The sequence below is a fragment of the Pseudoliparis swirei genome, chromosome 18 (assembly GCF_029220125.1).
Source record: "Pseudoliparis swirei isolate HS2019 ecotype Mariana Trench chromosome 18, NWPU_hadal_v1, whole genome shotgun sequence".
NCBI classification, from domain to species: Eukaryota; Metazoa; Chordata; class Actinopteri; order Perciformes; family Liparidae; genus Pseudoliparis; species Pseudoliparis swirei.
Genome location: NC_079405.1, coordinates 4,420,543 through 4,435,542, shown reverse-complemented (window position 1 = coordinate 4,435,542; position 15,000 = coordinate 4,420,543). Strand labels below are relative to the sequence as shown.

Genomic DNA, 15,000 nt, shown 5'->3' with positions numbered 1-15,000 from the left:
AAAACGTTCTCGCTACGACGTTCCCTTGATGCCGTTCCCGCGATGGCGTTCCCGAGATGCCGTTTACGCGATGGCGTTCCCTAGATGACGTTTCTGTGGTGACGTTCCCGAGATGCCGTTCCCCCCCCCCCCCCAGTGACCCGGTACAGTCGAACTGTGTGACCTCTGTAAACTGGCGTGGGTGTATAAGCGATGAGATGTGACCGAGCTGCTTCTTGGTGGGTTTTTTCCCCCCCGAGCTGAGACACACAGGCTAATCCTCTCAGGGAAAAAAGGGAAAAAAAGGAAGCGAAGCCCCCCTTCTTTTCCCAGTTTGTCATTACGCACTTCAAAGCGTACATGATGAAATCCCCCCCGAGGTATCAGAAGAGCTCTGGCATCGCAGCCGGCCTCGACCCTGCGCCGGCCTGACGCCTCGTAAACGGGCAAACAAAGTCGAACCTTTTAAGAGTTGCAGAGGGAGAAAAGAGGCACGGGGGGGGGGGTCATTATGACCGTGAAATACTGCAGTACGGACTTCTCCGAGGCAGGAAACGGGCATCGATCCTCTTTCCGATGAGTGCGTGTCCTCGATGGAGACGTTCCGTTGAGGCCTTCGAATGCCGCGTGGCGTACGGCTTTCTGAGGTCGTCACACAGAACCGGGAGGAGCCGGTCCACCCAAAACGCCTCCGTTCACGTCTTTAGGTGATTGTTTCCGGGATTTGGCTGCTACTGCGGGGTCAGGGGGTCGGAGGGTCGAAGGGTCAGGGGGTTGGAGGGTCAGAGGGTCAGAGGGTCAGAGGGTCAGGGGGTCGGAGGGTCGAAGGGTCAGGGGGTTGGAGGGTCAGAGGGTCAGGGGGTTGGAGGGTCAGAGGGTTGGAGGGTCAGGGGGTCAGAGGGTTAGGGGGTTGGAGGGTCGAAGGGTCAGGGGGTTGGAGGGTCAGGGGTCGGAGGTCGAAGGGTCAGGGGTTGGAGGTCAGGGGTCAGAGGGTCAGGGGGTTGGAGGGTCAGAGGGTTGGAGGGTTGGAGGGTCAGGGGGTTGGAGGGTCAGAGGGTCAGGGGGTCAGAGGTTTAGGGGGTTGGAGGGTCGAAGGGTCAGGGGGTTGGAGGGTCAGGGGGTCAGGGGGTTGGAGGGTCAGAGGGTCAGGTGGTTGGAGGGTCAGAGGGTCAGAGGGTCAGGGGGTCAGAGGGTTGGAGGGTTAGGGGGTTGGAGGGTCGAAGGGTCAGGGGGTTGGAGGGTCAGGGGTCAGGGGTTGGAGGGTCAGAGGTCAGGGGTCAGAGGTTGGAGGTTAGGGGTTGGAGGTCAGAGGTCAGGGGTCAGAGGTTAGGGGTTGGAGGTCGAAGGGTCAGGGGTTGGAGGGTCAGGGGGTCAGGGGGTTGGAGGGTCAGAGGGTCAGGGGGTCAGAGGGTTGGAGGGTTAGGGGGTTGGAGGGTCAGAGGGTCAGGGGGTCAGAGGGTTAGGGGGTTGGAGGGTCGAAGGGTCAGGGGGTTGGAGGGTCAGGGGGTTGGAGGGTCAGAGGGTCCATTTTCGAGTTGATAACATGTCAGGGAGTAAAGGAGGAGAGAGGTCGAGGAGGCGACGTCTTCAAATTGTTCCCAACCGATCCCCGGACATGAAGAAGAGGTTCACTGTTGGCCACAGGTCCATCAGAACCGAGGCCGACAGTTCTGGAATCAGAAATGTCGAAATGTAAAATCAAATCTATCTGGAACCACCGCGGTCATCAAACCGCCATCGAGCAGCGGCGTGTCTCCATATCTAACGGCTGGTTCTCCCGGTTCAGCCCGGTAACGTTTTTCTTTCCCGCCTCAGCGTCTCCTAATAATCTCTCGACGACATCGCACCCCCCCCCCCCCCCCTCGGAGCGTGCGTCGACTGTTTAACCCTTGTGTTGCCTTAGGGTCATTTTGACCCGAATCAATATTACACCCTCCCCCCGCTTTAGGATTAATTTGACCCCATTCAATGTTTAATGTCGGTGTTCTTTCAGTAGTCAACAAACAAACATAAAGTACCTCACACTTAAACTTGGGAAACAATATTAATTCTAATAATTTTCTGGAGGTTTTAATTGCTGGCGTCAAATTGAACCCAAAGGGTAAAATATGTTAGTAAATATAAAGGTAACAGGAGGGTGAAACATTGAATCGGGTCAAAATGACCCTAAGGCAACACAAGGGTAAACAACGAGGAGCGTTTGTCCGTTAACGAAGAGAGCGCCCGGCTCTGTGTGTGTGTGTGTGTGTGTGTGTGTGTGTGTGTGTGTGTGTGTGTGTCAAGGAGAAGACGAAAGAGATTGAGAGGAGTCCGTCTGAGCCGGTTGTTCATGCTACGCTGCGTTGGAACTTCTTCTGAAAATGGCTTCCCGGCCTCCTTCGGCCACATCTCGTCTGATCTGGGATTTCTTTTTGTTTCTTTTTTGTGTTTGTTTTTCACCCCTTCTTCTTTTTCTTCATCCTTTCTTCTCACTGTAACTCAGACCTGCCGAGAGAAGCGGCGAGAGCTGGAGAAAAAGGAGATGATGCCGTGGAGCTTTTGGCACAGAGAGGAGTGTGTGTGTGTGTGTGTGTGTCGGAGGCGAAGATGGAGGGGGGGGGGAGTTAAGCCCCTAATCCCAGTCTGCTCTGCATGAAGGACTTAAAGTCACTCCATTTAATGCTACCTTCTCTTTGGAAGAAAGAAGATGGGAAAGAATACTCCTGCTTCCCTCTTCCAGCTGATACCGCTCCCCCCACCCCACACACACACACACACACACACACACACACACACACACACACACACCTACACACACACCTATCACAAACCCAGTCTTTCTTGAGATTGCGCAACTTCAATGAACGCGTCTTCGCCGACACGTTAACGCTTTTCCCCTTTAATCCCAAACTTTCGCCCCCTCTAACGGCGAGCGCCCGCCACGAGTCCACGGGGCCACGGGGGGGGGGGGGGGGCTCAGGTGCTTCATTCCGAGAGTACGAGCTCGATCCTCAAGAGGCCGCCGAGTCCCGCCGGCTCCACACGCCTTTAATTAACTTGGCTCCGCTTCCAGCCAGGTGGAACTCACTTTTTGGCAGAGCACTCCGGAGAGATCTTTTGGGAAATCGACCCCCCCCCCCCACACACACACCACCCCTGCCCCCCCCAACCCCCCTCACAATGTCAAAAGTTTCCGCTTTCCGCACTTCCTGCCGCCGGCTTCCTGTCTGGGCCGCGGCTCGGCCTCCATCTAGAGCCGGAGCGTTGACGAATCCTCTGGGCGTCCCACAGACATTAAGATAATTGCATGATGACTTCATAACATCCTCCCTCAGTGGCCGTGGTCATTTGGCTCCCCCCCCCCCCCCCCCCCGCCCGCCTCTCGCTCAGCGAAGGACCATAACCACATCACGGCGGACGAGAGATGCGGTGGTGAATATCATCTTTCACCCCTCCTGCAGATTGATTGGATGCCGTCTTACCGCCGACTCCTAAAGCCCCTCTTAGTCCCCTTTAGTCCCTATTAGTCCCCTTTAGCCCCCTCTTAGTCCCCTTTAGCCCCTCTTAGTCCCCTTTAGTCCCTCTTAGCCCCTCTTAGTCCCCTGAGCCCTCTTAGTCCCCCTGAGCCCCTCTTAGTCCCCTTTAGCCCCTCTTAGTCCCCTTTAGTCCCTCTTAGTCCCCTTTAGCCCCTCATAGTCCCCTTTAGTCCCTCTTAGTCCCCTTTAGCCCCTCTTAGTCCCGCTTAACCCCCCTTAGTCCGCCTCAGCCCCCCTTAGCCCCTCTTAGTCCCTCTTAGCCCCTCTTAGCCCCTCCTAGCCCCTCTTAGACCCTCCTAGTCCCTCTTAGCCCCTCTTAGTCCCTCTTAACCTCCCTTAGTCCGCCTCAGCCCCCCTTAGCCCCTCTTAGACCCTCCTAGTCCCTCTTAGTCCCTCTTAACCTCCCTCAGCCCCCCTTAGCCCCTCTTAGCCCCTCTTAGACCCTCTTAGTCCCTCTTAGCCCCTCTTAGACCCTCCTAGTCCCTCTTAGCCCCTCTTAGTCCCTCTTAGCCCCTTAGTCCCTCTTAACCTCCCTTAGTCCGCCTCAGCCCCCCTTAGCCCCTCTTAGCCCCTCTTAGACCCTCTTAGTCCCTCTTAGCCCCTCTTAGTCCCTCTTAACCTCCCTTAGTCCGCCTCAGCCCCCCTTAGTCCCTCTTATCCCCTCTTAGACCCTCTTAGTCCCTCTTAGCCCCTCTTAGTCCCTCTTAGCCCCTCTTAGACCCTCTTAGTCCCTCTTAGCCCCTCTTAGTCCCTCTTAACCCCCCTTAGTCCGCCTCAGCCCCCCTTAGCCCCTCTTAGTCCCTCTTAGCCCCTCTTAGACCCTCTTAGTCCCTCTTAGACCCACTTAGTCCCTCTTAGCCCCTCTTAGTCCCTCTTAGCCCCTCCTAGCCCCTCTTAGACCCTCTTAGTCCCTCTTAGACCCACTTAGTCCCTCTTAGCCCCTCTTAGTCCCTCTTAGACCCTCTTAGTCCGCCTTAGCCCCTCCTAGCCCCTCTTAGACCCTCTTAGTCCCTTTTAGACCCACTTAGCCCCTCTTAGTCCCACTTAGCCCCTCCTAGTCCCTCTTAGCCCCTCTTAGACCCTCTTAGTCCGCCTTAGCCCCTCATAGCCCCTCATAGCCCCTCTTAGTCCCACTTAGCCCCATTTAGCCCCTCTTAGTCCCTCTTAGTCCCCCTTAGCCCCTCTTAGTCCCCCTTAGTCCCCCTTAGTCCCTCTTAGTCCCTCTTAGTCCCCTCTTAGACCCTATTAGTCCCCTTTAGCCCCTCTTAGCCCCTCTTAGCCCCCTCTTAGCCCCTCCTAGTCCCTCTTAGCCCCTCTTAGTCCCACTTAGCCCCCCTTAGTCCCTCTTAGTCCACCTCTCCAGACCGTGCCGACCACCCGACCCGCCGGAGGCTTCCGGGTCTTGACGGCTCGTATCAATCGGAGCGCTCGGCGCTCGGCATCCTGGGGGAAGCTCCGGTGTCCCCTTGCGACTCCGACGAGGTGTTCTGTTCTCTGAGTGCGATCATCGCCGAGACGACGTCTCCTCCGCCGTCAGGGCGCGGCGAGCGGGCTTTGATCGCTCCGGATGGGCGCTGAGTGAGTTAAACGCCACTCGGATCTCCCGCAACAAAATCTTTATTACAGTAAAGATCCGGCGCGCTAATGGCCGCTTCGGAGGAGGGTTGAGCGTCGGTGAAAGTCAAATTGTTTTGACGGATGAGCCGAACGGAAGCACTTTGCTTCCCGAGTAGAAACGCTGCGGCGAAGCCACGCGTTAATCTGACAGTTTAAAAGCAGATCATCCACTTGAAAAGATCATACACGCCATGCTTTATTCTGAAATATAGATTTTTTTTATTAGTAGTATTTAATAGTTAATTAATAGTATTTGTGCTTTATTGTGTTTTCGTGTTATTGTGCACATTAACTTTAAAATCACTTCTTAAAAAACATTTTTATTGAACAGCTTTTAAGTGATGTCGTCCTTTTATGCAGTTCTTTGGTTCCCCTAAATTAGTTTGTCTGTTTTTATTTATTTAATTTATTTATGTATTTAATTTATTTAATTTAATTTATTTATTATTACTATTATTATATTATTATTAAACTAATTAAACTTCATAATGCTAAGTTCTTCACTCGTCCTGGAGTATATTTATTATTTTATATATTTAATCAGTTCATTTGGTTGCGATGCCGCATTTGAAATATAAAAGTTTGTTTTGTCAGGTAGTTATTTTAACAATTCATCACATATCTCTCTGTTTTATATTTGAGTGGTTTCTCTGCTGAATATAAATGTATTTCTGCATCACACACACACACATATATATATATATATATATATATATATATATATATATATATATTCCAGTTGTACTGTCATATGGACCATTGCTTCGCTGCATTGACGATACTTTTCTTCTGTTTGTGTTGTCGGAGTACACAAAGTACCTGCTTTAATTGTGACGTGTGCACACATGCATGACGAGTTTAGAGAGAGAGAGAGAGAGAGAGTGGGAGAGAGAGAGAGAGAGAGCGCGAGTGGGAGAGAGAGAGAGAGTGGGAGAGTGGGAGAGAGAGAGAGAGTGAGAGAGAGTGGGAGAGAGAGAGAGAGAGTTCATTTGATGCAGGTCTCTCGGCCCGTGGTGGACCTGGAGGCGTCCTCACCTTCCTCTCTGGGGACTTGGTGGCGAAGACGGCCATGTGACAGGCGAGCAGCGGGCAGGAGAACGGGGCCACGGCTTTCCCCTCGTCCTGGACGCTCAGCCAGCCGGCGGAGTTCTCCTCCCCTGGAGGAACGAAAAGAGAGATGGTTCTTTTTTCAATGGATCTCGACCATTCCCGTCCGTGCGTCGACTCTGCCGATGGTACGAACGCAGCATGACGACTCCTTCTGCGGCGGACCCGAGACGTCAAACTCAAACTCGTGTCCACGCGGCGTCGCTCCGCCGCCTCAGAGCCCTTCAGGGTTCATTGGAAAGGTGGGGAATGTCTACGGACCGACGAGGATAACGACCAGGTCTTCGATCGGTCGTCTCAAGTTGCGCGGAGCGTTCTTTAATAATTCATATCTGGGCCGTCGGCCTGTGGGCGCGGAGAGGCGTGAGGTCACTTATTAAAAGACTTTAATTGGTCGGGAAGCTGGAGCCGGCGATTTCCTTTACCCCGCAGTAATCATCAACTTCCTAAAGCTAATTATGAGATTAGCATAAATAATAATGTCCTGTTTTGGGCATGCTGACTAATGTGAGGTGTCAGATACACAGAGAGAGATAGAGAGAGAGAGAGAGAGAGAGAGGCTGGGATACAAAGGACACAAATGACTCCCCCAGTCCCATGTAGTTATGATGATGAATAACACTCGACTGAAGTCTGTTTTACTCTATTTCCTCCATCATTTCCTCAGTTGGTCCTCTGGAGACAGGAAAACTCGACACTGCGGAGTTCCTCTTCTACAGAGAATTACCTTTTTCTGTGTGAACATCACTTTCAGTCATTTTCCATTTTGTTTATGCATTTGGATAGTCCGAAAATTATAGGAAACACGCGTAAAAATCGCTTGATATGTATTCCGCTTTGTAAAAATACATCTTTTCTAACCACAGAGCGAGGAGTTCTTGTCCTCTGCATTCATCTGTACTGCCGGCCAATATTAGGGGGGGGGGGGGGGGGGCTGGGCTCGATGGATGTGTTTTTACGTATTTACATTTGATTTCCCATCCTTTTCCGAGACGACGTCGCTCTTCACTGCTATTGCTAAATGTAGTGTTTCTGTTGTTGTATAGCTTCTAGGATGTTTTGATTATGTGATGTAAAGTGTCTTTGAGTATTCATCGTTATTACCTTCGCATTGAAAATGCGGAAGGTAATGTTTTGATCGCCATTTATTTATTTATTTGTATGCGTGTTACTCACATAACTCAAAAAGTATTAAACCAAATCGCATGAAATTTGGTGGGATGATTGGTTATTATCCGGGGACCATTTGGTTAGATTTTAGGATCGATCGGGTCAAAGGTCAAGGTCAAAGGTCATGAAAAGGTCAACATCTTCTTTCTATCCAATTGGCATGCAACTAATGCCAAAATGTTCATAATGCAATGCCCAATCTTGTGATATGCGAAGGTATGCGCTCTACCGAGTGCCCTTTCTAGTTATTATTATCATTGTGTGTAAACCAGTGAAGAAAACGTCTCTACATCTAAAATATCCATCAAGCTGACATTTTTAAACTCAGCCGCCGAGGAACATGAAGCCGGCGGCGAGAGACCCGTCCATCATGGCGGGTCCCTCTGGTCCGGCCCTGTGACCCGTCCGTCACGCTGCATCAGCGCTTCTCAAACTTGTTTTCCGTCGCGCCCGATCCGGAGGGACGAGGATGTTCACGCCCCGCCGTCCCAAATAAATAGTAACCAAATGCTCCACGCGGGATTTTTATCGAAATAACAACTTTGTGTGACTCCTCCATTTGGGCTTTTTCAAATAATAGGATAAAAGAAAAATGCATTCACTTTTTATTTCAGCAGATCAGACAAAAACAATGTCAATGAAGTTGTGCAAAAAATAACTAATATTTGGCAAATAGCTTATTGACATGTTTTGGAATGGATTTTTTTTTTTAAGAGAACAACAAGTGCAAGTTTTACACTAAATATATTTTCAAAACAATAACGTGGAAAACAAAATGTGTGTGTGAGCCATAAAGTTGTATCAGTATTAGTTCAGATTCACTCAGATTTTCAAAGGAATCAATATTCTTGATCACGTCTCCTTACCCACATCTCGGCTTCAGAGAAACCTGATCTGGTCTGCAGCTGAGGAAGATGATGCTCTGCCTTGAAGATGAAGATTTCCAAATATGTCACTGAGATAGGCCAATTTAACACGGCGGTGCTTTCAGGGACCTTGTTTTTATGAAATTGACCACGCCGATAGCATCGGTCAAACCGTCGTGGAGTCCGCGGCTCATCGGGCGCTTCTCTGTGCATGACAGTGTGTCCACTGCACACATTTGGAACAACAACAAAGAAGAAGCATGTCAGCCTCCTAATGGTCATCACTAGTCGGGGTCCGGGACACGGCCGTCGCTGAGGCCCTCAATGTGGACCAATTAGTGTCAAGTGTGTCGAAAAGTGCAGCGGCAGGGCCACTAATGCCGGCAGCCGGAAAAAAACATACAAATTACCACCCATTGATTGATGATTGATTGATAGATATATTTATTTGTCGTTTGCCAGAGTACAGGTACAAAAGCATCGAAATTACAAGAAAGGGTGGATGAAAGATTACAGCATAACATGAGGGAAGAAGGCGAGAAAAAACACCAACCCCCCGACTATGCCCGAGAGGGGTACAGTGTGGAGCAGGAAAAAACACCTTAGCACATAAGCACATACATTTTAGACATGACTTGCAACAGTAGGAAGGGGAGGGGGTAATCCAACAACTGGGTGATCTAAGCCCATCCATTGGGGGCAGAAGGTAACCAGCACCGACAAGCAGCCAGCCGGTCCGGCGCCAACACAGCAGCGCCAGCACAGCCCCGTCCGGTCACACTGGAGGTAAAAAGCAGGCGAAGGCGTGGGATGGGGGGGGGGTAGTGAATGCGAATCAGTATTATTGAAAGTTTGTGTGTGCGTGTTCTGGTATGTCGTCCTCCCCCAGGCCACAACAGACAGAGTTCTCAGTCCGCAAGATGGTCGTTGCCATGGAGATAGCCTTGAAAGGTCCTGGGAGAAAACAACCACAGGTGTCTGTGGATAGGGGGAAGGGAATGAGAGAGATTCTCGTTTCAGTGATCTTCGGGGGAGTTGTTGTTCCAGTAACGGCCTTGGCCAAGGCACGTCCTGTTAAGGGAGCCGAAAGCAGATAAGATTGGGATTGTTTGGTCTTCCAGTAGCTGCATTTTTTGCGCAACCACTATTCCTCCATCTTCCTCCCGTTTGCCAATAGAATTTCAAATCGATCCACTTTCATTTGCAGAGCCGTCAGCTTCTCCACGATGTTATCATTCTGGCGGTTTAATGCCACAGTCTGAGTGCCAACAACTCTACCCAAGCGTCAATCATGTCGGGCAGCCTTAGGGGCTTTTACAGCTGTCACCGCTTCCTTAATTTTCCGATAAGCCAGGACAGCGCCAAATCCAAACAGCAGAAATCCTGTAATCATAGTTCCGAATAGGTAGATGTCTTCTACGTCCTCCACGGAGAGTGGTGCTAGGCACAAGACCCGCCACTTCGCCCACGCGTCCATCGTGTATCCAGCAACATTCGTCCCAGCAGGACAGGCAGGTTCCCCCGAACCCGAGCTTCTCGTCGAGAAGATGGTGTCAATTGCGTTTAAGGACCAGTTGATTACGTCCATGGTTTTTAGTTCGAAGAGCGATGCGTAGAGAGTCTCTCCAGTATAGAGACAAACAAGACATGACAAGAGAAGCCAAGCAGGGAGGGGAAGGTCATGGGGAGGAGAGGGAGAGAAAAAATGTGACCGCCTAATACAAAGGACTGGTTGTTTTGCATTCGGGTGGTCAATAAGTTAAATGAAGGGCTTGGAATATGATTATGTTAAATACATAAAAACATGGTATTTAATGCACACAAGCCTCATTTAATTCATACCTGTGAAGACACACCACTATACTCAGTAATCCTTTGTATTAACATCGGAAACCAGAAATGCCGTACAGATAATGTATTTTCCAGAACCTCGAACTAAAATAGTCAGAAAACCGACAACATATTGAGATTTCCCCGTTTGTTTGTCCCATTTGACTTCCTTTGACACCGTGTCTGCTCTTAAAGCTGTTTCACACCCTGCCACAAGCCACCGCCAAACAAATCTATAATGACAAATCAATACTTATCTTAAAATTGTAGCAAAATAACAGAAAAATCGTTGGAAAATTGGAGGCGAGAGAGTGCAGTGCGAGCGCCGCGTTATCTACATTAATATCAATGTGTTGTCACGCGGATCAGATGAAGTGCTTCCTGTTTGCAGGCGGCCTTATCGCACGATGATCTCCAGGGAAGGAAACGTGTCGTCGACTTCTGGAAATAACAAATAAAAAGGAGAGAGTAACAGAAAAGAAATGTCGTCGTCATTTCACCGCTTTAAGTGTTTCGACGCTGCAATAAAGAAGAAGAGATGAACTGAGGAAGGAAAAGACTAAGTGCAAAGGGGAGGGGCCAGTTTCTGTCTCCTGATTGGACAGCGAGGGCACCAATCACGAGAGAGTACATCAAAGAGCAACGCTTCAGATTTCCAATCCCCTAAAGAAATCGAGACATTTCATATATGCTAGCTCAGCTAGCATTTATGAATGACAATATAAACTATGATTTAGTAAAAAAAAAAAAAGAAGAAGAAAAAGGTAACAATAAATATTTGGAAGTGGATGAAAAACCCATCAGTGCCATTACCAATGGGTTTGAAGCGATTTCATTTGCAGAGTATTTATTAGATATAACACAAAGATATAACACGTAGATATAACTATAGTTATATCTATGTATACATAGATATAACTACATAGATATAACACGTAGATATAACTACGTAGATATAACATGTAGATATAACACGTAGATATAACTACGTAGATATAACACAAAGATATAACACGTAGATATAACGACGTGCTTTAAGTCTTTTGCTGATGAGGATTAATCTGCGGAGCTCGGCTCTTTATCAACCGCCGTGACACAAAGGGCAAAGTTACGGACTCATTAAAGACGCCGGTGCGGATCAATGCGAGGGGGATCTCCTTTCATTTAAAATCCGTGATAATGTTTACTCATCGGAAACATCGCCCGCGTTTGAGATGGGGCGTCTGACGGATTAATTTGAGGGCTGAGGGGAAAATCCCTCCAGCACAGAAAGTCAATGAGGGGGGCATTCTACACGTCTATTTTGAACGTGTTATCAAGGAAGAATCTTTTTCCGCCACTCGCACTTCAACAAAAAAAAGCGAAACAATAGCACGGTGTATTCTAGGTAATGCAATTTAAACAGACGCAGACAAATCAGCCGCCGAGCGCTCTGACTGCCCGGGCTAATGGAAGCAAAGCCCCCCCCCCTCCCCTCCCCCTCCACCATTTGCTCGTCTCCATCGCGAGTCCACGCCCATCGGCCCGTGGCACGCGGGTTACCGCACAGTGGATTAAGGAGGCGTGTCGGGCGCGTGTGCCACGGCCTCCCGAGCCGCACGCCACTCGTCTATTGATCCGAGAGCACGGGCAAAAAAAAAGAGGAACAAAATTAAATAAAGCGAGGGACCGGCACACTTAGCGGCGTAACCACAGGCAACGGCCCCCCGCCTGCCCCCCGCCTGCCCCCCGCTCCCCGCAGTGGGACTGATTGCTCGTCTCAATCATCCTTTTCACCCCCTCGCCCCCGCCCCTCCCCCCCAACCACCCCTCGACACGCGCGCACACATAAACACTTCCGCCCACACAACCCCTCCCCCGTCCCTTGCCCACGTCCGTTCCCCGGCGTGCCGCCGCTCTGGAGCTCTCTGGTGATTTGACAGCCTCTTGTTGTTCCTGTGGGGGCCGGCGTCGCAGTCGGCAGGCCCGCGACCCCCGTGACCCCCGTGTGAATGGGGGGCCGCCTGGTGGGAAGCAATTCATTCTGGGATGAGATGGGGGGGGGGGCACCCGGTGCGGAATCAAAAGATGGAGCGGCACAGCGGGTTGTTAATGGACCCGCCGCCGTGGGGTGATTCTCACTTTCTATTTCAAGGCGTCGAGAAAATGGCGCAAAACGTGGCAAAACGCTCTTTACCGGAAACCGTGCTCGGCTGCCGCATCACGTCACGTTTAACCACCAGGGCGGCTTCAACGTCGGTCCCTTTTTTTCCCCTTTTTTTATAAAGGTCACGACCTTCCACGGGCTGCAGCCTTGTCACGGGAACGCTCGAGGGGAAAACCTCTCAGCAAGACTTTAACGCGGCGCGCGGGATCGTCGACGCGTTACGGGTTACGGCCGTTAGTCGCCGCTAAACGGAGGTAACAGGATAAACACTGGTGCGCAGATGGGTCGGGGGGGGGGGGTCTGGGGGGGGGGGTTCTGCGATGTCTAATCACTCACTAAATCATGCATGAGGACATTAGCTATCTGCGGCGTGGCAGCGCGGCGCCCATTCCGACCGAAACGAGACCACGGCTGGGCGCGCTTCGAACGCCGACTCCACTGCAGGTCTCTCCCTAGACGGGGGGGGGGGGGGTGGTCGATGACAGTGCGCCAATCCGTGAAATTAAATCAACAACTCACTTATTGTAATTACATTCGGTTAAGCGGGGAGGCAAAGTGTGGGTGTAAAACAATTAACACGAAATCGTCCCCCTGACCAGGTTGGCGCTGATCTGTCTCCCCCAAGGGAGCCAATGGATTATTCAAATAACTATATGGCAAAATTACCATCCCAATGCATGCTGGGAGAAGTGCCGGCAATCTTTTGTGTTTCTGACCTCTACTAGATAATCATGATGAAGATTTAAATTAAGATGAGCTGGTGAGAACAAGAACAAGATCAAGAAGAACAAGAACCGGAACAAAAAGAATAAGAAGAAAGAACAGAACAAGATCAAGAATTAGAAGAAAAACAAGATTAAGAAGAAAAACAAAAACAAGAAGAACAAAATGAAAAACAAGAACAAGATCAAGAACAAGAAGATCAAGAACAAGAAGAAGAACAAGAACCAGAACAAAAAGAAGAAGAAGAAAAAGAAAAATCTGAACAAGAAGAACAAGAAGAACAAGATCAAGATAAAGATCAAGAATTAGAAGAAAAACAAGATCAAGAAGAAAAACAAAAACAAGAAAAAACAACAACAACAAGATCAAGAAGAAGTAGATCAAGAAGAAAAATAAAAACATGAAAAAACAACAACAACAACAAGATCAAGAAGAAGTAGATCAAGAAGAAAAATAAAAACATGAAAAAACAACAACAACAACAAGATCAAGAACAAGAAGAAGTAGATCAAGAAGAAAAACAAGAACAAGAACAACAATATCAAGACCAAAATCAAGAAAAGGAAGAACAAGAAGAATACCATCCCTCTCTGTGGTTGTTTAGTTAGGACTGTTGAGAACTGTAGTTTTTTAACATAGATTATAACATTATAAGAGTTAGTGTGCGATTTGTGAACTACAGAAGCAGCCTCTCAGAAGCAGCCTCTCTGAAGCACCCTCTCTGAAGCAGCCTCTCGGAAGCAGCCTCTCTGAAGCACCCTCTCTGAAGCAGCCTCTCGGAAGCAGCCTCTCAGCAGCAGCCTCTCTGAAGCAGCCTCTCTGAAGCAGCCTCTCTGAAGCACCCTCTCTGAAGCAGCCTCTCTGAAGCAGCCTCTCAGAAGCAGCCTCTCAGAAGCAGCCTCTCAGAAGCAGCCTCTCTGAAGCAGCCTCTCAGCAGCAGCCTCTCTGAAGCAGCCTCTCTGAAGCAGCCTCTCAGAAGCAGCCTCTCTGAAGCAGCCTCTCAGAAGCCCACTCCTCATGGCCACCGTTACCCTGCTGTCACACATAGCGTTATTTATATTTGGTTGTTGGCTCTGTGTTGTGATTATGTCCCCTGTGTGTGTTGTGTATGTGATTACGCAACTCACTCTCACTTTAACGGCAGTTACGTAACAAACAAAGTCTTTAGACTCATTTTACTTCTGAAATGACTTCCTAAAACTAGTTTTGTTGCATAAATAAACCGGAAAAAATATTTAAAAAATACTTTTGTGTCTAACGAGCAAAAACGGTACGTCTCCAGTGAACACTGAAGTTAAATTATTATTATCATCCGTGTAACGAGTGGAAATTGACACGTCCAAAAAACTGACGAGTCGAGGAGCGGAGGAAGCGTCTCTCGAAATTAAACCCAAGTTACACGCTGTCGATCATTTTAACAAGAGACGCGTGATTCAACATCTCGGTATAAAACATGCCCTCAGGTTGAAGGAGGCGCTTGACATTTACAACTCGTGGTTCAGATTTCAGGCAAATACAATCTCTCAACAGTCTCTCTGCATCGGTTGCTGTGACAACCAGGAAGCATCGGCCATCAGAAACCTCAGGGGTCGCAGCGTGGACCTCTCGCTGTCACGGACCCAACAACACCACTCACAAGTAAGGGAGGTAAATACCAGTATTTTATCAAAAAATCTGGCGAAAAACCAGCGGTACCGTTAGCGACGCCGTATCCAGGGTTACGAGGTTCATACGCGAAAGCTAATCATCGAGCTAATTGATGAGGTACACATTTTTGAACTTCTTGCTGCTCAAGGAAAGACTTTTTCCTCGCACGCGAGAAGAAGAAGAAAGCAAATGTTGACCAGTTTTCTTTATTAATTCCTCACGACACAATGAGAAAGAAGCGATGATCAGAAGTGTGCTAGCGTCGCTAACATCCGACCCAGAGGAGGTCGACCCGCTTCACTCACAGCGGGTTCTCCTGCTTCTCCTTCGGGTGACGGAGGATCTCGAAGCGTTTCTCTATCGTTGTTCTCGAGTTGGGAGGCCTCGAAACCTCGAAACC

The 15,000-nt window shown here is 49.3% G+C and overlaps 1 protein-coding gene across 1 annotated transcript in view; it reads right to left on the bottom strand.

The window, feature by feature from the left end:
- The window catches only part of arhgef10la (Rho guanine nucleotide exchange factor (GEF) 10-like a), a 119,903-nt gene that overhangs the window by 34,961 nt on the left and 69,942 nt on the right, over positions 1 to 15,000 (bottom strand). The window contains exon 20 of the mRNA XM_056436584.1: positions 6,147 to 6,268. Within this exon, the coding sequence (XP_056292559.1) occupies positions 6,147 to 6,268 (122 nt within the window). The remainder of the gene's footprint in view (positions 1 to 6,146; positions 6,269 to 15,000) is intronic.